Source organism: Quercus robur, chromosome 2 (assembly GCF_932294415.1).
Source record: "Quercus robur chromosome 2, dhQueRobu3.1, whole genome shotgun sequence".
Taxonomy (NCBI): Eukaryota; Viridiplantae; Streptophyta; class Magnoliopsida; order Fagales; family Fagaceae; genus Quercus; species Quercus robur.
In genome coordinates this window covers 82,629,221-82,655,956 of record NC_065535.1, presented here as the reverse complement: position 1 = coordinate 82,655,956, position 26,736 = coordinate 82,629,221, and the positions used below count along the sequence as shown (strand labels likewise).

Sequence of the window (26,736 nt, the reverse complement as noted above, 5' to 3'; positions counted from 1 at the left end):
ACCATTTTCTAGTTTCCCTCCGAAGCTTTACTTTAATGATCATTGAGTCGCAACTTGCTAGCCAAATGCCTCTTATTGTGGAGAAAACCTGACCAACTCTTCCTTCCAAATACCAATGTTACGAGTTAATGAGCCCCATCCAGGGCGGAGGATTAGAGAAATGTAGGATTATTGGTATTAGATTTTTATAATGCTTGGGTATAAGAACATGAGAAACCCATGGATCAACAGAATCCACACCTCATAATGCTAAGATCCCCAATTCGAATCTCCTCTCTCCTCTCATTTTGGGACCCGAAAATAAAGGAAGTAGAAAGAAAAAATGTCAAGAAAGATATGGAACTGTGGAAGGTATGGGTCATAAAACTTAAGATTTGTATAAATATTGATCGTGTTTAAGATTCCGACAAACCCTATCAAATTCTAAAATTTGATCCAAAACCCTTCCATCAAATTCCTACCCATGTGGCAAAAACTAAAGAGTCACATTCAGTTTATCAAATCAATAGCATGAAAAAGACAGGTAAGGGAGGCAAAAGAAAAACGAAAAAACAAAAAGGAATACTCATTGATTCCTTAAACTACTACAGCCAAAAAGCAAACAAATCACATTAGGCAGGTTTTAACATTAATCAAAGCATCAATTATCCAAACTCCTAGCAGATACATTTTAAGAGTATTTTCCCCAATTGCATAGAGATCAAATCTTATAGGTCACTAGTAGCACAACAACTTCATCAGTCAAAGCCTCTAAAGGAGCGTCCACTATGATCCAAGAAGCCCATCATACCGAAAATATGCACCCTATAACACTTCAGATCAAGAGCTTCTCAATGGCATCCTACATTTCACAAACAAAATCTCAGAATCCACAACCCAATTTCAACAAAGAAAGGACACAAGACACAAATTAAACATGACAGCATATAAGAATGCAATTAGAACAACGACTACCTTGAGTTGCTCTATTTGGGGTTTCAATTGGCTTCCCTCATTTGATGTCACAGAACAGGCAATGACAGGTCTGGTGACTCCACAAGCTCGGCCAAGTGCTTCCTTCGAAGGGACAAATACGTAGGGTACATTCTACCAAATTCAAATAGAATTATAACATGGATCAGGACACATTTCAGGGAATCAAAGAAAATAAAATCCAATTACATTGTAGCTATAAAATCCTAAAACTCAATTCTTATAGTCTAGTATTTAGCTTAGGGAAACAAAACAGAGTATCTTGAGGTCAAGCTCCATGTCCTCGACATGAAATAACTGCAGGGATAGGTAGTGGCACCTCTTTCAAATCTCAGAGCTAAGACCCAGCTCAAATTAAACACGACAGGTATCCAAAGTTAACTTCTTCATTAGTCATATGACCAGGATGAAAGGTTTGCTGTTAATCAAGACTGCTTATAGTTTGCATATGCTAATTTGCCAGACAAGTCATGAATTATTCTACTTTGTAAACAGATTCCAATTGCAATCTTTCTAGAATCAACAGCAAATGTCTAATTGTATTGCATGTTCATAACCAATACATGTTAGAAGTCACAAAAATTTTGTGTGTATAGATAAGCAAATGACCCTTAAAGAAAACCAAACAATCAGTATTATCTTCTAGAGGTACAGCTTAGGACAATGATATGAGTCAATATTTAATTAAGTATACAGTTTTGTTATTTATAAACAAATGAAAGCATTTAAAATAAAGTTAGATGCCCACATTAGTGAAAAACACATGCCACCGGTGTAAACCTGGCAACACAAACATTTAAGAGTCACAAATCTAATAGCCCATCAGGAAGCTTCTCTAGATCCATTTTCCAAGCATGATAAATCCAACATTAACAAACCTGGGAAAAGTTTTTCTCCAAACTGAGTTGAAAGAATCTCCAACCCATTATGTGATGCTTTATAGGACCATTCATGTGTAATAAACACATGATTCATTAAATCATTTAAACAGGTAAAATGACTATTAAGCAGGTAAGGAGACTAAAAGTACACATGGGAAGTTTCTTGAGTTGCCACGTAATGGATTGGAGGAACTTCCCTCCAAACCGGTTTAGAGAAAAATTTTGTCCAACAAAAAACTTGACTTCAGAGAAGGCATTTTTATTCCAACCGTGTGATATCTTCAAGTTGAACATATTACATTCATATATATGGAATTACAAATAGCTCACTTAGCTTATAAACATTTACCATCATAAATCCAAAAATATACTCCTTCCAGATCTTGTTCCAAAATCTCCATTGTTCATCTTGTAACAATACTAGTCTAACTAATGGAAAAAGTTTTTGATTAATGGGTATTTCTTTTCGTAATTTGACAGTTGGGAGAGGGGAGATTTGAACTCTAGACATTGCCATTGGAAACACCAGGAAGCTTCATGCCTTTTGGCTAGTTTAATTAATGAAATATTATCCACTGACTGCCTCAGTTTATAAGAGCCTGAGAATACTAAAATATTTTAAATGAGGTAAACCAAAGTACAGCATGTTAAGAGTCCATAAAAGGTAGATTACTAGGGGCCAAGCTTTCATAGGTTCAGGATTCATTGTGAGACAGGTTCTTTTGTTTAAATAAGAAACAAAAAGCAAGAAATATAGCCAAATAAAAGGAAAGAGAACAATTGACCCATGCTTTAAGGTCCTGTCTGGATTGAGGGGGAGGGAAGGGGAGTAGAGTACCCTTGTTCAAACCACTAATTATATTTTTATTTTTATTTTTAAAAAAAAAAAACAACCAAGTGAATGTTTCTCACACTTACTCTCTACACCACCACACTCCAAAAGCTTTACAACTTCTTTCCTCCACATACATCCATACAAATAAAAATCATAAACCCAAAGACACTTATCAATTAAGCTGTCTATTCAAAGACACTACAACATTTCAAATTGGATCTCATCAACTGCAAGTGTCCAAATAAAATCAACCAAAAGGACAACAATGACTAATATGCTAAGAAACACAGACCATCCACAAGTATATAAATAATTAAATAAATAAAGTATATGAAAAGAAACTATTTGCTACTACAAAATCACATACTCAACCCAAGTACAAAGCTAATTCCAACTAAAATTCATGCCATATAATCATATATTAAACACTTAAAAAAACAAGTGCATTTCCCACACAGTGATCAAGGAAAAGAAAACTACCTTATCTTCAGCAAGCAATGGGAGATGGAGAAGAATCTCAAGTGGCTCAGTGTCCGCAGCCATCACTACAATCTCAGAAATACCCCTGTTCAATGTCTTCGTAGCTGAAACCCCCCAATTAGAAAGCAAAACCCATATCAGTAAAAAAGAAAATATGACCCAACAACCAAAACAGCATTAAAAATCAAAACCAAGTTCTCAAATTTACTTTTTTGCTCAAATCAAATGAAACTCAAGAAAACCCAATTTCAAAAACTTCACAAAAAGGCATTTTAAAAAAAAAAAAAAAAAGAAAAAAAAAAAAAAAAGGGAAGAGACCTTCATTAGCACCCTTTTTGAGTTGTTTGTAGTTGGCGGCTTGTTGAACAATGTCCATTATTGAGATTGTGAGCTGCGCATCAGCCAAAGGGTAGGCTTTTGGATTCACTGCCTCTCCAGTCTGCAAAAAATAAATAAATAAATAACACAACAAAAATAACACAAAGAAGATTGTCTATTTACTTAGTTAATATCACAGAGAGAGAGAGAGAGAGAGAGAGAGAGAGAGAGAGAAAGTACCATTTTCTTTTTTTGGGGGTGTTGAAGAGTGGTGGGAGAAGATGGGGGCTAGGGTTTTTGCTGAGATCGAAATTAGGGTTTAAGATAAGAACAGTACCAAGCTGCCTACAATCCTTCGAGTATCGTAAGAGATCAAATTAATGTATTTATAGAAACAAACAGTGGATCGGACTGGGTTTAATATTTGACAAGCGGGTTTTTTAATTTTTTTTGGGCTGAAAATTAGGGTGAGGTTTGTGGAATTTTGGCTGAGCATGGCCCATCTGGCCTGATTAGACTTCTTCCATTTGTAAAAATAATAAAATTGTACTTTCTTGTGGTTGATATTATCACAATTTTATTCATAAATTTTTATATTTTCTTAGTGTGGATAAAATTTTTAGGGTTTCGCCTAAAGTACTCCTAATGATTTCATTTTAATCCAAATCATAGAGAATCAAAATGTAACCATTAAAAAAAATTGTGAAACTAAATTTTGATCCAAGTCAAATCCAAATAAAGGTAATTTGTTTGTCAACAAAATGTAAAATTTATTAATTTAGACGAAACCTTAAATTTTTCATTTTATTCCAAATTTTATGGGTTCAAAGATAATATTTAAAAGTTTGTGAACTAAATTATGATGCAGCCAAACCATAAGGAGGTAAATTGTATTTTATCCTAAAAATTATTGACCCAAATTTTCATCAAAGATAATAATAATAATAATTAAAAAAAAATAAGGCTCCATTGGTAAAATATTTTATCATTGAAATCTAAGAAAAAATATATTTAAAAAGGGAAAAAGAAATAGAGTTTAATTTCCCCAACTTAAATATTATATATAATAACATAAATTTTAGGTTAATGTCAAAATTTCAACCACAAATATGGATAGGATAGTTTGCTTTATCCTAGTAATTAATATATATATATATATATATATATAGAGAGAGAGAGAGAGAGAGAGAGAGAGAGGATGGAATATGTATGCATTTCATTAGATTTCAAGATTAAAAAAAACACACACACACACTCACAAAAATTAGAAATTAGGAATAAAAGAATGAAAGAATCTAAATAGATCTATTTATGGGTATATTCAATCTGAAAATAGCTTAATAGCTCAAAGAAAATATTCAACATTATTATAAGAACTAGTTTGTAACACTATACAAATGTGTGGGTACATTTAAAAATAAATCTATCAATTTCTATAAACAAATATTAAAGCTCTTAAAACACTTTTCTGGTAGTGCATCTACGCATCCTTTTATCATTCAATCATATTATAAGAGAATCCATTACTATTTATCAATCTTAATTATCTTTGATTCATTAATAACTCTAAGCCCTCATTTGGGAGAAGGGAATGGAATAGAATGTAAAGAATAATTTTAAAATATTATTCCCTTCCCTTGTTTAAGAGTCTAAGTGGGAGGGAATGGAAATCTGGGGTTCAATTCCCACCTACACCAAAAAACTTATTGGTATCTTAGTCTGATGATAAAGAACTGTCATCAGGAGCGGATTCCATAAATTGAAATTCTCTAAAAAAAATAGGAGGGAATAAAATGAGTAGGAGGGAACACTCATTCCTCTCTATTCCTTTAAAAACTCAAATTTTCATTCCTCTTGAAATTGGGAGAAATGGAAGGGAATGAAATTAGATTTAATGAATTTTGTATTAAAACTCCTAAAATACCCTTATATACTCAACTCTTTATTTTAAAATAAGGGTTTAAAAGTAATATTGTAATAAAATAATTTCATTCCATTCCCTCTATGTTACTCCCAAACAAGATTACTTACATTCCATTCATTTATTTTAAAACATCCAATCAAGGTTACATAATTCCATTCCATTCATTTCCCTTACTTAAATACATTCCATTCATTTCCATTCCCTTATGATCATTCTATTCCATCTCTTTATGAACTCCCAAACGAAGCCTTAAGTTTCTAATTTATGAAGACAACATTTGCTTTACCAAGCACTCAAAATGCTAGAAGCCAATAAGAGAAAATGATATTTAGATTTTTTATGTGGGGCTAAATTTGGTGTATATTAGAAATACCAAAAAACTGGGGTTCAATTCCCACCTACACCAAAAAACTAATTAGTGTCTTAGTCTGATGATAAATAACTGTCATCAAGAGCGGATGCCATAAATTGAAATTCTCTAAAAAAAAGTAGGAGGGAATGGAATGAGTAGGAGGGTACACTCATTCCTCTCTATTCCTTTAAAATCTCAAATTTTCATTCCTCTTGAAATTGGGAGAAATGGAAAGGAATGGAATTCGATTTAATGAATTTTGTATTAAAACTCCTAAAATACCCCTATATACTCAACTCTTTATTTTAAAATAAGGGTTTAAAAGTAATATTGTAATAAAATAATTTCATTTCATTCCCTCTATGTTACTCTCAAACAAGATTACTTACATTCCATTCATTTTCATTCATTTATTTTAAAACATCCAATCAAGGTTACATAATTCCAATCCATTCATTTCCCTTACTTAAATACATTCCATTCATTTCCATTCCCTTATGATCATTCTATTCCGTCCCTTTATGAACTCCCAAACGAAGCCTTAAGTTTCTAATTTATGAAGACAACATTTGCTTTACCAAGCACTCAAAATGCTAGAAGCCAATAAGAGAAAATGATATTTAGATTTTCTATGTAGGGCTAAATTTGGTGTATATTAGAAATGCCAATCATAATAAGAAGTCACTTTCAAACTAAATTAAACTAATAAATACATTGTTTTAGTTTAAATTTAAAGCAATAGTTTTAAAAGGCATTTATCAAAATATCTAGAGAGCAAATGACATTGTCTAAAACAATTTTTTTTTTTTTTTTTGAGAAAGATTGTCTAAAACAGTTAGTGACACACTAATTGATCAAAACTTTTAATCAATGATTTCTTGTGACTTACCTTTCTTTTCTTTTCTTTTCTTTTTGAGTAAAAGTTAAGTCACACAAGGTGGTAACGTAAATAGTAAATTATCATGTTGTCATACTATTTCATATAACATATAAAGATAAATATAGATATATAAGACTATAGATATTTAAAGAGAAATTTTGTGGACAACTTTTGCTTCACAGCTTTTGTCACAACATTTATGTGGCTAACTATGAGTGGTAGAAACAAGGTAATGAATTTATGCAAAAAATAATAGGTAATGACTCAAAATTTATTAGTAAATCAAAGTTGTGAAAAAATTATAGTTTTATAAAAAAAAACTTACATAATGTCAAAGCAATAGTTACATGTGAGTTATTACTAGTCCCCTCGGTTTTTGTGCTTGGCGCCAAAATTAAAAAAAAAAATTAAACAATTAGAATTTAATTTGGATTTGATTTAAATTCTATTTATGTTTCGAATTTAATATAATACATGATATGACCATTTGATATTTAATATATAATATAAATAGTCAAACACGAAACTAAAATATTGATTCTGATCATAATTATCGTATATAATAACAATCCTTTTTCTTTTTCTTTTTTGAGAAAGTATATTGTAGGGGCTCGTGTTGGGGCCCAGGCCCAACAAGTAAGTGGTTCTAGCCCAAGAAGCTCTAGACAATGAATTTGTAGAGAGCGGGTTACAGAACTAGACCCTAACAAAGTGAGTATTAGTTAACTTTGGACCATACAACAATTAAACATAAGAATGTCCCCTTCGTGTCCACTGGATATTCGGTCCGAGGAGACGTATGGGTGCACCTCTGTTCCTGATCAAAGGCTATGGTTTTTCTCTCTTTCTTCTGCTCTTTCTTCCTCTTTTTTCCGATTCACATATTCATAGGGATTCCCTTCTCTTATATAGCCCCCTTGAAGTCATCAGAACCTTACACTTGTTGATCATCTGGACCTTCACTTAAGTGTCCGTCCCATCGGACATCTTCCCTATCTTTCTGTGAGTTGTAGTGGCTAAGGTAACACTGTTCGCTGTTCTCTCCACATTAATGCGGTCAGAAAAGTAGCTGCCCTGCATTTAATGTGGCAGCTGTAATCTCTCCCTTGACATCCTATACTCTCTTCCCTCTCCCGGGTTTGTGGGAATCATCCCTACTACTAATACTCGTTGGAGTGATTCTTTATTTAATAGGATGCATGTTTGAGCCATACTTGGCACGTCTGAGCAGACATTCCTCCTCGGACCGCCTTTTAAATAAGTTTGGGCCCATAAGAATTGGGCCGGGAACCGTTTTGGCGTCCACACTTTCTCCTCGAATGTAGTTGAACTCTATATGGGGCCCAAGGCCCATTGTTTGATCTGGGGACTTTACCCCTACATATATAATAACTATCCTTAACACAATAAACAATTATAGTATCACCAAGTTTATTAAAATTTAGTCGAGTTGAAATATTTCCGTAGAATATAAGAAATGTTTAAGATATGTTTAATATGTTCAGTAAGCAAAAAAAATATTTTTAAAAATAAGTACATATGTATAAAATACGACATAACACACATTTTAGTAGGGAAAAACCTGTTTTACACTTAAAAATGTGACCTATTAAAGTTACATTTTCAGTTATAAAACTTAAAAAATACAGTGTGTAAAATACCATTGCTCATTTTATTAACTATTAGCAATGATCTTGTGTGATGTGCGAATAATACAGTAAGCAAGATAGAAATTCTACACTAGTCTAATCTAAGTGTATATGTGTGTAAATCTTCTTCCTAAAAACTTGAACTCCGACCCTTACCCCTCACACCCTACAAGCACTTATACTTGTAGAGTGACCATCGTGCCAAGAATACATGGTGGTAGGGGATGGAAAATTCAGATTATAGAGAAAAAATTACATAAATTAGAAATTATTTATTATGTGGTAATCTTCTCAAAAAAATGTGGTGTAGTAAGTTGATTGTTGGTTTAATCATTTATTTGTTTGATGAAATTTTTAATCATAATTTTTGTTTCTACATTGGCTTGGAGTTAGCATAAAAAATTTGTAATTTCATGTTAATGTTTTTTTTTTTTTTTTTTTTTTGGAGGGAGTTGTTAATTAGTTGGCATATGGAAATATTATCCAAAATTCAGTGAAAATAGTGGTAGGTTAAACATTCAGTGAAAATAGTAATATCCTATTAATAGAATTTTATTATAATCCAAAATATGTAAAAAACTTGAGGTGGAAAGCTAAATGAAAAATTACTTTAACAAAGCGCCACACGATAGAACCGCATGGTCTCTCAAGTGATGTTTTTTCTTTCGTATATAATTTTTTTTTTAAAACCATATAAAATTTATATATATAAATATAAATTAGTGCATACCTATAGATAATTAATGTGTATTTACTTCATTGACACATTCAATAAACTAAAAGTTACATAAATGTAAACTTTGATGAGATGGAAGCCTAGAATAAGAGAGTCTCAAGAAATGTCACTTGGTCCCACATGAGGTTTTTGCTTATTTATATAAATATATATATATATATATATATTCTCGTATTGATTATTTTTATCATGTTAACAGCTTTGTTTGAGTTCACGTAATAACATGTCCAAAACGCTCTTCTGCCTATAATTTGAATTAGACAGACCACCCATTCTTATTTGGCCAAAACCCCCAAACACAATTTGAAATCGCAATGATGACTTTTTGCTCCAAAAAGCTAAACCAAACAAACACTTAGTTAAAACATGAACAAGATAAGATCTTTAACCACAATTGCAAACAACACATCTCTTTTAACTTAACTGTTAAAATCTCTAATGGTTGAATAAGAGATTTGGAGTTCAATCTCTGCTTATGCCAAAACTAATCAATACCTTAGTCTGATGATAAAAGAGCTACCATCAATTACATGATGATTATTTTTTATCATTAGACCAAGATATCAATTAATTTTAATGCCACTAATACAGCTAATTGGATGTAACAAAAACGGGCCACACTACATCTCATCTCGTACAAAAAAACATGCATAAGCCGATTGACAACACATCCCTTAAAACAGCATAGTGACTTAGTGAGTACTACAATGTAATGCCAACTAACACCACCGACTAAATGTAACAAAAACGGGCCACACTATACATCTCATACAAAACTGGACCTAGCCGATTGACAGATCACCATAGATCCATCACCAATACCAATATCAGTATTAAATAGACAGCAAAATATAGTACTCCAAAAATATATCTTCTTTGTTGATAAATTACACACCTGATGGATTTAGAACCCAATACTCATTCAACAATTATTAACAGGGCAATTCAAACATGTAGCGTAGAACTATGTGGACAACATAATTAGATGAGAAAAATACCTCAATCGCAAGACAGATAAGACCACAATTTAAAGTAGTTGGAGGGAAGTCATCAAAGTCAGATGATGTGAGCATTTTATAGCTGGCATTTATGGTATAGATATGTTAAGTGAAGCATGTATACTGAATAGACTCTAGGGCATCTGATAATAGCCATAGATCTATAGGAATGGATAGAACCACATGATATATGTGATTATAATCCAGAATCCAATTGATAATCCTGGGCATGGGAATCACTCTAGGCACTGAAGTCAGGGAAAAGTATGAGCGAACTGGGTACCATTCAGAATCAGAGCTCTCTCTCTGATTCTGTTTGTCATCAACCAAGAGAACAAAAAGGGTGAAGGAGAGCCATGTAAACTGAGGGGGCCGAAACAAGCATATCACAAAAAACATTCTTTTTTTTTTCTTTCTAGAATTTCTAAATGTTCTTACAAATGTGCCTATGTAATTTCTATCTTAATCTTACAAAATGAATCGTTCAAAAATCAGTTAGCAAAATATCTTGAAAAGAAGGTTCCGAGTTGCTCGCAATATGACTTTCATTTCTCGCTTCTCAGTACTAGGATTTTGGAACATCGTCCTCCGCTTGATCAAAACAGAAAAGTGATGCCAAGCAAATTAAGACATCCGCAAGGATAAGACCCACCACATCGAAAACAAACTTAGGAGCAAACAACCCCCACACCTGTCAGGATATTATGAACATATCAGTATGGCATCATATGTGCACAGATTGATATAAATGAAACAATCCAGCTAGTGTTTACCATTAAATGCCGTCTGTGAATTGTGACACATAACATCGTGACTGTAACTGTAGCAGCTGTGATGAGCCCATACATCATATACGCCTAAAAAATATAAAAAAGTAATCAACCAACTTTCTTTTTTCCTAAAGTAAATATTTGTGGGAGCACGCTGCAGGTAATCAAACCCACTCTTTCCCCATTGGGGAAAAGCAGAGTACCTTTTAAACCAAAGAGTTTGGTGGGGTAATCAACCACCGTTTACCACAGGTAGACAAGCTAACCATATCATGACCCAACTAAAATGATTCTCTTTTACAAAAATATAAACATAAAAATAAAATAAGGAAGAAAATTTGATAAACATATAACAAAAAACCCAGCAACTGGGTTTGGCGGGTGGGGTCAGTTACTCATAGGTTTTACTGGCTAAAGGCAATTCCAAAGGGCTATTCTTTAAAAATGTTCCCTACGTTAGTGAATAAATAAACATATGACAAAAGGACAAACACATGCAGACAATGAACTTACTTGAGATAACCGCACTAAAATGAATCGTTTCTGACTCAACATATATTGGCATGCGACAAGAAATGGCAGTCCAAATATCGGGAGGATGTGCGAAAAACCAAATGTGTCAATTGTAAGAAGAATTGCTTGGCGAATAAGAATAAACTCATCAAACCTGAAAATTAATAGTGTCAAATCATTCATTGACAAGGCAATGGATATTATAATGAACATGTGAGCATTAATAATGGTAATGACATGACTGCATCACCAGTGGGGGAGTCAACAATTAATGAGATCTCATGCTCAAGCAAGAACTCAAAAGTGACAGCTGAGTTGTCACTTGTCACTCATTTGATTGGGTTAGTTTGGCTAACTACCTTCACATGGATAATTCAAAATTCTATTTAGGCTTGTAGGCACAAGCCAATGACTCACCCGATAAATGCAGCACCATATCGAAGGCCATCAAAAGCACACCTGAGGAAAACATTTTAAAAGGTTATGCAAGACAAATGCGTAAATGAGTGAATGCTAGCCCACGTGCATAAAAAAAAAAAACAAAAACAAAACTCGTATTGGTGTAAAACCAAATGAATTTTAAGGATGTAACATAAAGAATACCAGAAGTAGAATCAGCAAAGCTACAACCTGAAACGTAGAGAACAAGCAACATACCAGTGACCAGTGCAGAAAAACAGACACACAGCTAAAAGGTTCCATTGTGTTACAGACAGAGGATCAACAGCCGAAACGTCACGAATTTTGTCCTTGGCATCCTTTTCTATATTATCCAACCTCACTATGCAATAACCTGAAACGACACAATCTTATATATACCAAATTCTATGAAAAAAGCATGCTAGACTTGCAAAGCTGATATTATCCAATATGCACACAAGTATCATCCACTGATTGATATTTTTTTTAATAAGTACTGATTGAACTTCTTTGACTAAGCAAATACAAATTCTCTAAATTCCAAGGAGTAAAAAAAGCTTAAAAAAATACCTTGCATTTATGTGAATATAAAATTGCAAAAAGCATGCATCTAGCCTATGTACAATTGAAACTAGAACAAGGATTTAGGTACAAAAATAATAATCACCTCCAATTATTGATGTTAAGGCAACCAAGGGACCTTGTTGTCCTGATAGAAGAATGACTATTGAACTCCAAGCAGAGAGCATCCCGATTGTCTTAATAACTAAGTTTTCCTTGCCATCTAAAAATTTAACTTTGTTTAACTGCCAACCAAATGCCAGTAGTAATAATTGCCCAAACCCAATTGTATAAATTATTTGAGGGATGCAATTTCTGCCAATGACATTAGAAACCAGAGCAAGACTCCTTATGCTACTTTCTGAGGCCCAATGCACTGCTATGAGCAAATAACTTAAAATGGTTCCCATGATCACGTACTTCCAAATCCCTTTACAAGATCTGCTAGAAATGGTCTTGTATAGCAAGTATGCCAATAAAATCAGCACTAGCAATGGCACAACCTCAGCTATAAATGTCCAAGAAGGAAGCCCTGAGGCAATACTGGTCATCAATGAAGTAGATTCATTCAGAAATTGTGAGGTGGCAGCCTGCTTTGATAGCCCAACTTCAATAGAAAATCTGCAGAAGGTGATCAAAAGAAGGAAGACAACTGCCTGCAATACATGACTGAAACATTAGCTTCAAGAGAAACAAATCTTGAATAACCTTCTGTAAACGATATTACAATATTAAATACAAAAGTATTAAGAGGGTCTAACGAACCAAAAAAAAAAAACCACACAAACCATCATTAGTGTAACTGATTTTGATTTGGTATTATTTGGTAAAAATCATGAACAGGGTCTCAATTTGATGTTTAAGAGTTAAAAATTTAAAACCAAACTAAACAAAATCTGAACTTTATCAAATACCAACCTAGATTACTATACAGTCTCGACAAACTTGCATATAAAAATACATGAGTTTAAGTCGAATTTTTCAGGATGAGCACAGAAACTAAATCCTATGCTTTGCAAACATACCCTATGTACAAATTATAATATCATACCCACAACATTGAAGGTTGCTGAAAAAATGAATTACAAGAATCTCAGGCAAAATACCTACTTCTAATAGCATCTTCTTCTTCATGATTGAATAACGTAACTTAACAAAGCCAGTTGTAGCCAAAAGAAAATTTGCTACTTTTCCTTCTTCCACTGATCCCAAGGTTCCCAAAAAACAAGGTTGCAAATGTCAGCATATAAGATGGAATGTGCAACCATAAAGCCATGAAAAGTCAGAGACTAAGAGCTTACAAATATAACTATTTGAGAGGAAGCTGCTTGCACGTATAATTACTACAAAACAAGCACAAATTAAGCCAAAGGAAATCCCAGAATCTCCACGTGAAGTGAAAGAAGCACCATACTGCTTGTTCACCCTCTTGATAGCAAGAAAATGGATAAGGAGCGATACTAGCATAATGCCAAAACCAATACCCATCATATTTAGATTAAACTCAGTCCATTTGGAGCGTGCTAGCTCTGCAACACTTGTTAGGAAATTAACATACAAATCAATTTGCCTCTTAAGAGCAGGTAATAATGAATCACAGCATTCATTTTTATCTAACAATGATTTCTTTGTATGTGACCAATTCTCCTCTGCTTGAGCATATACGTCTGCTATTTGCAACAAGTCTTCATGGGAAAATCCAATGACTGATGACGCTGAATAAACATCAACATACCTTTTCACCTAAACAAGAAGAGTCCTAGTGTTACCGAAGTAATGACTAACAAAAACAAAAATGTGTCTCTAAATGAAGAATTTGTAGCCAGCTAATTATTAAAACAATAATAAAACAGAATTAAAAAAATCGTGGCTTTCTTAATACATAAAGGTTTGGAGGCATACCCCAATGCAAATTTTTAAGGATATAGATCTCTATGCATATTGATGATATTGTTATGCGAACCTTTTTCCAAATTACATGTTCCACCATTCTATTTACAATATTTCATAACTTAAGCCAAAGGAGCCATGGGTTTGGATGGTGTAACAAGATTAACATATGAGAAGAGGTCTTTGACATGAACAGGGCAAAAAAAGACAAGCCCAGGGAGAACTTAGGAGATGGCAATTACATCTCTCTTTGTACAATCTAAACCCCATAACCAAGAGGTAGGAAAAAGCTTATAAGGCATTTTCTTGGCTTGTAAAAATTGAGTCTAAGTACCATCATCTAGACTCAATCATGATTAGCACCACCCAACATAAAGAAGGGGGGAAGAGCTCAGTTTTGATGTGGAATCAAAGGTTTCTGAAGTGTGCATGGTTCTTGCACTGCAAAGGTGGTTGAGAATCAATATTGTGTCTCAAAAGCTTGATAATGAATTAGGGGATGCTGGAAAATAGAGGTGCCAAATATGTGCAGGATCAACCTTCATAAATTTGTTACGAGGAGCAAATGACTTTTAGGGAGAAGTTACCAAATCTTTCAGAGATCTTAGAGAATAAAGAAGCTTGGGTGAGGGTTTTTTTTTTTTTTTTTTTTTTCAGTTTGGGGGGGGGGGGGGGGGGGGGGCCTTGAACCCACAACCTCACCCTCCATCCCTTATTAAAGGAGGAGGAAGTGCCAGTTGAGAAATGGCTCATTGGCCAAGCTTGGACGAGAAATAACTAAAAGCGTTAGGGGAGGAAGGATTAGTTCTGCTGGCACCTTTTCAATATAAATTTCCATGCCAAGAATTTGAAAGCATGCAAAAGTTCTTCAAATGCTTTACTTGAAAGTCATGTTAAAGTCCACCACCATGATCACATGTTATAACCCACTAAAGTAAATGGAAAAGAGATGAATTGTGAGATCTTTGTTTATGATCTAAAGCCAATATGAGATGTACCTGCCAAGAATTGATACAGAGTACATTGACGTAATTTTGCATCCATTGTTCCAGTTTTGACTGATTTTGGCAATTTTCTAAACAAGCATCTTCCAAGTTCAGTGTATCAGCAACTAAACCATATAGATCGGCATTAACACGCCCAATGCTGGTTAATAAAGAATTTCATCAGTCATCAGTGTTAATCCTAAAAGAGAAAATGCCCACAATAACATTCAAGCCAAATAATGACATAATGGAACAAAAGTGAGTTAGTGGTCTAATACATCAATTCTCTCATATAAAAGAACAAGTTTTTTAAGCAATAAGAGAAAATAATCTCATATATGTTCAAATGCCACTTCCACAAATATATCAGCCAGTATAACCCTCAAAAAATTCTTCCCAGGGACACAAACTAAATACCACATCATATAACCCTTATAAAATTAATCTAATATGAACAAACTCCTTGATCTTAAAATAATCACAGTAAAATGCAATTCTGCACTTACATGAATGTCATAGAAGTTCATTACAGTCACAGATTCGTGTAATTTGAACACAGGGTGCTTTGCAGTTTCAAAAATAAGCAAGTATGAGCATCAAGGTTCACAAACAATATGAAGGGAACAAATCCTATCTTCATTCAAGACCAACCACCTCTCCCAGAGATCGCAAAAGCAATAGCTTGTGCACTAGGTACAACCATTTTAATCTTAGGCTGATCTATGGTGATCGTATCCCATTAACATTATGGACTTGCAGACGGAGGATTTTGCAAGCAACCTACTGAAGACTTTTGAGAGTCAGCAAAAGCTGATTATAATGCTCAAGTTTTAGCTTTAAAAAAATAATGCTGATATAAGGCCAACCAGGGAAGCTCCATTTATTTTTAATTGTGTCAAGGGTTAAAGACTTCCAAATTTTCCAGAATGAGCTTTAGTGGGCCCACGAGCATTTCATCAGTATGTGAGTCTAGATCTGCTTTTGGGCTTTATGTCCAGCCTATCATGGTCTATGGCTGGTTTGAACTGCCAAACTTTCTAAAGATCTTTTAGTTTCATATTTAGGAGTTCTAGTCAAACTGTCAAACAGAACAAGGAATGCCAGATTCCTACAGCTTCGAAGCTTTGCTAGAAAGTATGATTGCCTCCATTCCTAGGTACAATTGCTTAGGAAATCTGGGATTAATTTACCTGAGGTTTTTAATTGGGACTAGAAGGTCTGATAATTACATTTATTTCTTTTTCCTCCAGAAAATCAGAAATAAAACCAATTAAACTTCCTCATGAAAATCCATGCTACATTGAACTCTACTCCACCAAAGTGTAATTATTGAAGCCATTTCTACATTAAACCAAATTTAAATATTAAATATACAATTTATAGTTCTTTGTCCAAAGGATCCTGCATCACTGACAAGGAAGTGAGGAAAAATAAAGTTGAGCTTGGCAATCATTCATAAATCCATCCTATAAGTATATGAAAAATAAGATGAACATATATAAAAGTCGATACCAATGGGATGCTTACACTGCACCTTCCATAAGGAAAGGGGACACCAAGCAGTGCTGTCATTGTTACTGCAAAGTCAAGCTGCAGAGAGTGACTTGACTTAATACAGGTCATATGAGAAATATAAAATAATTAAATCAAGAGAAAAGAAGTTTAAAGATATGTCATCAGATAGATAAACCATTTCAACCTGTTGGATAGAGCTGATGCAGAACTTCTTCCCATCCTGAAAGTGGAGGATGAAAAAATTTATTCCAGAAGAAAAGCGACCCACTAAAAAATACTTGGGCCTTGACTCTAAAAACCCAACACTTGTTTATCAACTGGAAATGTCATGCTTGAAATCAACCAACAGATTACATTGTCTATCCATATATTCTATCTCTAAAACTCTACAAAAGCCACATCTAATTAAGTTTCATCCACCTTTAACACTTTCTCTAGTTGAATATTTTCTTTTTTTTCTTTTTTGGCAGAAGAGACACGAGCAAAGAAAGGAACAACTCTAAAATGAAGAAATTTCTCATCCTCCTAAAAGTAGAGAAAGGATAAGAAAGCCAAGGGGAAGCAACCAATTGAGGAGAGAAATCTTGAAGCCAACAGCATGTAAGAGAAAGGCAATACCAAATCTTGTTCACAAGTTGGAGTATGAAACTCATACGGAATAGAAAGAGTAGGCTTCTTAAAACTCATGGCAAACATTGATGTTTCAACCTGCATTATGTTACCAGAGTTAGCATGATTAATGGATTTCTTAACAGCAAAGTATAGTAGAAATATATATATTACACCTCTTCAGGACTCCCTCCACCATGATCACCATTTAAGGTTTGTCCATGGTCACCCATCACTAGAAGAAGCGTATTCTCATGTATGCCACCTGGTCCAGATTGGCTTTCCAACATTTCAATTACTTTCTGAAACAGAATAAGTGATCAGTCTGTTGAAGTAAGCAAAGACAGAAAGAAGGCAATGTTAAGCAGGATTTTAGGTAGTTCAAGAAGTACAGCACCAAAAATACAATCTTATAAAAATAACTTGTTATGCACCTAAAACAAATATTCCACAAAAACCCCACTATTTCCAATAGTTAATTTACAGTAACATCTAACAGCATAAGAACCAGCAGAAACTTTGATTATTGTGGGAAAAATTATAAATTTAAAAACCTGAAAATGTTGTCATTGCAACTTGATGTGTGCCAAGCCGAATTGCAAGAGAACAAGGATAAGGAATTCACCGAAGAGAAATGCAAGATTTGTGTGAATATATTCAACAAACATACCTCTAAAATGGCATTGTATTGCTCCAATTTTTCTATCATTGGAGTGGAATCAACACCAAATATGTGGCCCGCATGATCCTGAATCACATATAAATGATCAAGGAATATTAGTTTTCCCCTACAGCATGCAACTATATACACCAAGAGGAGGTGATAATTTGTGACTCATGAAGCTCTAAACAACTTGATGTAACTCTTTAGGAGAAGAAAATAGCAAACATTACATCGTTTGTGTCAATGCAATAAAACAAAAAGGTTAAACAAGGGCAGGCCTAAGCATGGATGATACTGATTGACTTTGTTCTAGCTCTTTAAATGAGAGCAAGCTGATTAAATAATTAGTAATTACCAAGTACCAACCAGGTAATGCTTAACTTCAACCCTCAAAGAGACTTGCAACAATTATATACGAACAAGACAACTCTTGGTCACCCAACATCCCTCTCTTAAAAGCATAGTTGGTCTCATTAAACTCTTTAAGCGCCTCAGTTTATTTTAGAAATCATGCAGCACATTGAATTTGAAAGTAATTTTTTCTTTTAAGCCATGCATCTCTAAAGATATGAGAAACATGATATGACTTTAATTGCATTTTCTTGGAAACACTGGCTTTGACATGAAGTCCATACTGCAGTCAACTTCTGAAAATTACAAGAGGCTAGAGTGCATGTCTAGTGATAAATATATATAAAATTCAGCTTGGAGAATAACTATCAGTGTCTAGAGTGCATGTCTAGTGGTAAAGAGAGATAATCCTAGAGCACTCCTTCATATCCTTGTTCTCATTGTAGAGTCACCACATCCTAATCTTTTGCAACCAGAATATTGCCTGACTAACACAAATTGGATATGGTCAAATTAAATAATTTATAACCAATTCTTGCCTAACAAATAAAGTCAATCATACCACACCAAGAAAATGTGCTATAAGAACATCCCAATCTTCTTCATACAAGGTTGGAAGTAGGTGGTCAATGCATCCATTGTCTACCTGTAATGATCAACTAACAACATCTTACTCAATCAAATATTATAGGGAAGAAGTACTTGAAAGTTAAACATACATGTAAACATGACATACCGTATGGAGATCTTTAACATTAAAAGATGGGTACGGAAAAGATTTTTTGAAATGATCAGGGAACAACTGTGTCCATGTATCATCCCCCATCATCACTACTCGCTTTCCATTTTGAACCAACTGCAAGCAGGCCCCTTATATTAAATTTACATCACAATAAAAGGAGCAAAATATTTTTTTTTGATAGGTAATCAGAAAGCTATTATAAATGAGAGAAAAATGAAAAAACAAGAAGTTCATGATGATGAACAACAAGAAATAAAAGAAACAAACAGCACAACAAACAGAGGGTAGTCAGGAAACTAAGCTAAGGGAGGACAAAAACTCAGAGAGAGAACAATCCATAAAACCCCAACAATGAGACCACTCCAAAAGACTACGATGGCATAAAACCTTTAACTCATCCAACGTCTTCTCTTTGTCCTCAAAGGATCAACAATTTCGTTCCAACCACACAATCCACATTAAGTACCCTGGAACCAAGTTCCAAATGTCCGAATAATGCTTCCCAAGCCACTGATGCCAACAAGATAACAAACCCGCCACCAATCCTGGCATAACCCAATGAATACCAAAGGCCTATAGCATAAAAGTCCATAGGGAATGGGTAACAGGACAATGAAGAAGAAGGTGGTCAACCAACTCCCCATCACAGCAACACATACAACACCTATTAGCCAAAGGGCAACCCTTAATCATTAGATTATCCAAAATGAGGATCCGACCATGTACAGCTGTCCACAAAAAGAACGCCACACACTTAGGAATCTTTGGTTTCCAAACACCCTTCCAAGGAAACAAAGAATTCGAAGCACCCCGAATTGCATGGTAGTAAGACCAAGTGTCAAACTTACTGACCTTTAAGTCACCAATAAAGAGTATCTCTCCTATCACCCCGAGGAATACGAGTTTGGATAAGCTGAAGTAGAGAAAAAGATGCAGCCAACTCCCAATCTTTAAAAGCTCTATAAAACCTTAAATTCCACACTCCAATAGTACCCCCTTCTGGAATCCACAAAACCTTAGAGATACAAGCATCCTTGACCATTGAACACACATAGAGCTTAGGATAGAGAACTTTTAGAGTATTGTCACCAATCCACCTATCATGCCAAAAGCAGATACGAGTGTTTTACCCCACTACAAAAGTCAGATGCTTAGAAAAGCTCTCCCACCCTACATTAATGCTTCTCCAAAGGCCACACCCATGAGTCCTCCTACAAACATTAGTACTCCACCCCCCTTGACCCTCACCATATTTAGAGGAGATAACTCGCCGCCAGAGATGGGTAACTTCACGACCGTATCTCCACAGCCATTTCCCTAATAAAGCTTGATTAAAAGGCACCACACTTCTTATCCCCAAACCACCCATCTCAACGGGTAAACACACATTTTCCCAAGCCACCAAAGGATATTTGAAACTCCCCTCAGAAGACCCCTAAAGGAAATTCCTCTGAATACTTTCCAATCTAGCAGCCACAGCTTTAAGAATAGTAAAAAGAGATAAAAAGTACGTTGGGAGACTTGAGAGAGTACTCTTAAGTAACATGAGCCTTCCACCCTTAGATAAATAGTGACGCTTCCACCCATATAGCTTCTTCTCCATTTTCTCCAAAATAGGATTCCAAATCGAGGCTGTCTTAAAAGAAGTTCCCAATGGCATCCCTAGATATTTCATAGGCAAACTGCCCACTCTACAGTGAAGAATATTAGCCAGAGCATCTAGATTATTCATCTCCCCAACAAAGACAATCTCACTTTTCCCTACATTGACCTTCAAACCCATAAAAGCCTGAAAACACGACAACACCAACCTTATGGACAGCCGCTGATCCCTAGAGGCATCACAAAATAAGATAGCGTCATCAGCAAATAACAGATGGGAAATACGCACACCAACAGAGTTCACAACTCCCACATGAAAACCCCGAATAGGATTACACTCCTCTGTCTTCTTCAAGAGTCTACTTAAAACCTCCATAATCAAAAGAAACAAAAGCGGGGATAGTGGGTCCCCTTGTCTCAACCCACGAGAGCTTCCAAAAAAACCTTCAGGGGATCCATTTACCAGGACTGAAAAATGGACAGACGAAACGCAAGCCTTAATCCACCCCCTCCATTTTAAACCAAAACCCATCCGGCCCAACAAATAAAACAAGGCCTCCCAGTTCACATGGTCATAAGCTTTTTCAATATCCAGCTTGCAAACCACACCCAGCATTCTGCTCTTTAAACTGCTATCCAGGCATTTATTTGCAATAAGCATTGAATCCAGAATCTGCCTTCTGCCAACGAATGAATTTTGAGTCTCAGAGATGAGGTTATCCAAAACCACCCTCAACCTATTAGCCAACACCTTGGACAGCAGCTTGTACACACTACCCATCAAACTGATGAGGCGAAAGTCCTTAATGTGAGCAAAAGAAATCAAAAACCCACCTGATGTATAAAGTTATCTTCAACAATTGCTGGAGCGCCAAAGCTATTCCCAACATCAATAAAAGTGGGCAGTCCACCAGTTGTCAGGCCCTGAAAATATTACAAGAGGAACAAGACATTATTAGAGGTAAAGCTCATGCTTCACATGTAAATTTTGTTCGAGTCCTTCACGGCCAGTAATACAACTAAAAGTATTGAATGCTTTAAGGAAACCAACACATCCAAAATTAATTGAAATTCCACCGAAACCAACAAACTCAACAAAAGGGTCTCCATAGGAGCTGCATTACATGACACCTTTTCATCACAACAAAAGAATTTATCATAATATTTTCAACTACATTACTATCTGAATACCAGTTAGCTCAAATCTTCTTCTCTCTTTTTTTCCATTGGTAAGTCGTACACTCACTCGGAGAGTCTTGACTCTTGAACCCCACCCGTTACTAATGCAAAGAAGAAGTGACTGTTATTTGAGCTAAAAGCTCACTGGACACATTGAATTCCAGTTCTTAGCATCACCATATTAATAGTTTTTTTTTCTTTTTTTGAATAATAATAGTAATGAATAAATAAAGTGCAGACCAAAATTCACACACAAATACAGATAGAAGAAGTAAAGTATTAGTGATTGTGAAGTAAGGAAAAGAAGTAGACTTTCAAACGCTGCAAACTGGTGGTAGGTGGATCCGCAATAGCTTTGAAAATCCTAGCCGATGATCCTCGCTCCGAAGCCAGTCTTTGTATCACTTTCAATTTGTCCATCCATGGCTTCGACTCTGTCAAACATTCACTCAAACTCAATCAATCTTCTTCTTCTACTTAATCCTTTAAACCCTAATCCGAAACAGTAAAAACGATCACTAACCTTCGAAAAATGTACTCGGAGCAACGAAGTCAAACCTAAAATTCAAAACAATATATATAATAATTTGAAAAAAGAGAAGAAGAAGAAGAAAGAGAGAAAATAGGGATAGGAAATACCTGAGTGCGTCGAGGACAATGATGACGAGGCGATCGATGGCGGGTTTGGTCCAACAACGCGAAGAATTTGAAGGAGAAGAAGAAGAAGAAGAGAAGCAAGGTGATTGGGAAGCATCGGAGCAATGGCTGTAAAAGGGAAGCTCAGTGCGGGTGAGGAGGAAGCCTCTGGTGAAAATGAGAATGGAGACGATATGAAGAAGCAGTATCAGCCATGGCACCCATTTCTCGCTCCCACTCCGCCACCGCCACCATCGTTCCATTTTGCTTTTCTTGCTTGACTCCAAACTCGTTTTAACTAACTTGGAGTTGGATTCAAATTTCGCCATCTAAAAAAAAAGGAAGAGGGGCATAGCACTACAAAAAAATTATTTATAAATTTCAACCATAAAGTTTTGAGTATTTCTTAACTTACCCCTTTTAAATTTAAAATTTTTGATTTGGTCCCTATCCACACCTATCGTTTTAATTGGGAGTTTTTCTACTCGGCCCATGCCCCCAACACCCCACAAGTACTAATACGTATAGAGTGACCATCGCACTAAAGGTGCACAATAACATGTCACACTTTTGAGTTCAGAATGATGTAATTTAGTTTTGATGCAATTAAAACGAGGCGATTTTGTCTGATAAAAATTGTTCATAATAACACTCATAGCACAACCTACTACACTACACCCACACCATCTGATCTCTTACATGACCCAATTTATAAGTATGCATCTAACCCTTTCTTTTTTATTTTATGAAAATCTAACACTTCATTTAGAAGTTCATGGAGGAATAAAATAGGTAAATCGTAAAAGAATGGAAAATAATGAAATAAAATGTATTTAAGTAATGAAAAGAAAAAAAAAGAATATAATTAAGTAATCGTGTTTTGATGTTTTAAAATAAAATAATGGAAGTTTGTTCTATTTAGTTCAATCAGTAAAGTCTATTGTCATTAAATAAGAGATCTTGATTTGATTATAAAGAACAATAATCATGAGCAGATGTCATAAATTGAAACTCTATCAAAAATAAAATAATGGAAATGAATGAAATATAATAAGTAACTTTGCTTGGTTCAACATATAAGGAACAAAATAGAATCATTTTATAATAATATTACTAGTACACTCTTATTTTAAAATAAATGACATAATGTATAAGGGCATTTTGGATGTTTTAATAAAAAATTTATTAAACTTAATTCAATTCCATCCTATTACTTTCAACTAGTATGTAATTTGTGCTTACGCATAGGAATGATGAATTTTAGTAGTGCTATTGATGTTAGTTTGAGTTGTTGAATATATAAGACATTAATTCAACTAGGACATTTGGAGGTACTAAAATAATTTTTCCTTGCAATTTGAATGATTTTGGTTGTGCCAAGTTTCTCATTACACTGTTGTTATGAATATAATTTTGAAAATCACTATTAGACACTACATATACAATATTAATTCACTATCACTATTCATGAAATTCTATTAAATACAACACAAAATAAAATAATAAATTGGTTCAATAGTATCTCCTAAATTAAATGGAGATAGGTGTATGGAATTGTGTAGCTCAATTATAGTTTGTTACATTCAAAATCTTCACATACAAAATATTTAAATATAAACAGTATAAAAAGTATACTCATTAGTTCAAAAAAAGAAAAGAAAGCAAAAGTCTAAACAATTTTATTTGTATGAAAAGCTAACAAAGGCAAAATCTAATTTTGATTCTAATAAAATTTTCTCTAAGTTTTGGTTATAAAAAAAAAAAATATATATATATATATATATATTACCTAGGTTTATTTATATTGGACTTCTCATTTTCTACACTAAATTAATTCACTTGGCACAAAAATTAAAAAAATATATATGAGACATGTGATGCAAAATTAAACTCTAATTGAAATCCAATTTTACACTAAATCAATTTACTTGGCACAAAAATTTAAAAGTTTAGATTAGATGAAACATATAGCGCAAAATTAAACTCTAATTGAATTCCAGATTGAATTTTCTTTCAGCTCTGGCTATTAATATATATAAATATATATATATATATATATTGAACATTTGAGATTTTGAGGGAAACGGGAGGAATGAATGTTTCCTCCTACCAATTTCATTATCTTCCACTTAAATTCCCAAACAAAGGAATGGAAAGACCTTCTCATTCCTTCCATTAAAATTCTCAAACAATGGAATGGAAGAAAGATTCCAAAATAATTCTTTTTATTTCATTCATTCCCTCATTAAAAAAAAAAAAAGTTGAACTTCCAAACAAGGGAATAGTATTTTCATTCTCTCCATTAAAACTCTCAAATAGGAGAACGGTTTTTTCATTCTCTCCATTGAAACTCCTAAACAATGAAATGGAATGAATATTACAAAATAATTTTTTCTTTCACTCCTCCCAAACAGAGTGTAAACCGATCTCAAATATAAACTCCTTTCAAATAATTCCTCGAATCATAATCTATGAGTACCAAATCATCCATACACCCCTCCCCCAACAAAACCTACATGATCGAATAACATCCTCTCTGTTTGTTTCCATTATAATTTGCTTTTTGTGACTCACATGAGAGTCATGTGTTCTCTCCATTAGTAAGTTGGACAAAATGTTGATAAAAAGGGCTATTTGCTACAATATTACACTTGTTGTACTAAATTGGCCAAAATTTAAATAAGATTAGGGGTCTTAGTGCAACAACATAATTGTTTAGGGGGTGTTTCACAATTGGTACTAATAAAAATTGCATCAACAATAACTCATGTGAAAATGATGTTATTCTTTTTTTTTGAAATAGTTTCAACCTATGATATCTGCTCCTGATAATATCTCTTTATTATCAGACTAAGACACCAATTGGTTTTTGATGTAGGTGGGGATTGAATTCTAGATTTTTTATTCAACTATCAAAGATTTTACTAGTTGAGTTAACTGAAATCCACAAAAATGATATTATTCTAATCATAGTGTATCATTTTAGCAATTATGAAAATTTTATCTCTAGCATTACTTAAGATATAATCAATGAAACCCCAACATGTTCGTCTAGTGGTTCCCAAAACTTCATCAGATCCATGGGATGCTCCTGGGTTCAAATTTCCTAACTAGCATCTTAAGGTCACCTCTAAGGAATTCTTCATTGTAATTATATGGTGTGTATGGAACAGTAGAGGCTACACACATTTAGAGAATAGTAAAGTACTCAAAGAGTTCTAAACACTCCCTTCAGTTAGATTTAACTGATGGTATTTGTCAAAATACATTTAAAATCATCTGTTGGTTTTGTATTGAAAGAAAATAATTCTATTTTTGAACATAAAAATTTTGTTATGTTCAATTTTTAATAGAAATTATATGAAAAGTCTCAAAGTATATATTGTGTTTTTAAATGAGGTCCATATTTTAATTTTGCTAATAAAAATCTCAACCTTATGAAGTTGTATTAATTTTGAAGTTTTTATCTTTGTCATCTATGTTATTGTGGACAATAACTAACCAAAGAAAGGCAAGAAACCCAAATCCATTTCAAAGTTTCTCGTTTTTCCCTATTCCATTACCATGCAGAATAACTAAGACTGATGAAGGCTTTAAATTGAAACAGTTTCATAATTTTGGAACTTTAATTAGAAAAACTAAAATTTTGGGATTTAATTTGAAACAAAGACTTTTTGTGTCTGTTTGGCACGATTAATTTTGCAACTTATTTTACCATTCAACTTATTTTTACTATTATTTATGGTCTCATTACACTTTTTGGTACTATTTATAAGTCTCACTATACTATTTCAGTTAACTTTTACCTTTATCTACCGTACTTTCAGTAAAAAGTTTTTAATTTCAACAAAATAAACAGATTCCAAATAGACCTTGGACACACTACTATTCATGGTCTCATTACACTTTTTGGTACTATTTATAAGTCTCACTATACTATTTCAGTTAACTTTTACCTTTATCTACCGTACTTTCAGTAAAAAGTTTTTAATTTCAACAAAATAAACAGATTCCAAATAGACCCTGGACACCATAAATTAAAATTCTCTCAAAATATTTTATCTAATTTTATTGCACTTAAAAAAAGAAGAAGAATAAATTGATCTTACTGATTAAAAAAGACTTTCAACAAGAAAATCTATTAATATCCTGTATTAATTATTATTTTCCCTGGACCCGCAAAAATCCACATGGCCGAACATTATTGATTGTGCCACGTTCTACCTGATACAGTCAAACAACAGCAGCCACTGTACAAAAACAAAACAAAGTT

At 33.9% G+C, this 26,736-nt stretch overlaps 2 protein-coding genes across 2 annotated transcripts; both read right to left on the bottom strand.

Moving 5' to 3' along the window:
- Positions 1–542: 542 nt before the first annotated feature.
- LOC126715367 (uncharacterized) lies at positions 543–3,891 on the bottom strand. Its single transcript, XM_050415942.1, has 5 exons — positions 3,727–3,891; positions 3,487–3,607; positions 3,169–3,272; positions 955–1,086; positions 543–841 (listed from the first exon to the last, which is right to left on the bottom strand). The coding sequence occupies exons 1-5, from the start codon at positions 3,727–3,729 to the stop codon at positions 815–817; spliced, it is 387 nt and encodes a 128-aa protein (XP_050271899.1). The 5' UTR covers positions 3,730–3,891; the 3' UTR covers positions 543–814.
- Positions 3,892–10,411: 6,520 nt separating this feature from the next.
- Positions 10,412–22,783, bottom strand: LOC126715366 (uncharacterized). Its single transcript, XM_050415941.1, has 20 exons — positions 22,467–22,783; positions 22,351–22,385; positions 22,140–22,261; positions 21,483–21,572; positions 19,041–19,160; positions 18,867–18,950; positions 17,960–18,037; positions 17,466–17,591; positions 17,299–17,388; positions 16,865–16,900; positions 16,700–16,755; positions 15,178–15,325; positions 13,591–14,032; positions 13,400–13,491; positions 12,396–12,945; positions 11,966–12,101; positions 11,726–11,767; positions 11,309–11,462; positions 10,799–10,882; positions 10,412–10,716 (listed from the first exon to the last, which is right to left on the bottom strand). Exons 1-20 carry the CDS (start codon positions 22,724–22,726, stop codon positions 10,591–10,593), a joined length of 2,871 nt encoding a protein of 956 aa, XP_050271898.1. The 5' UTR covers positions 22,727–22,783; the 3' UTR covers positions 10,412–10,590.
- Between the last annotated feature and the right edge of the window lie 3,953 nt (positions 22,784–26,736).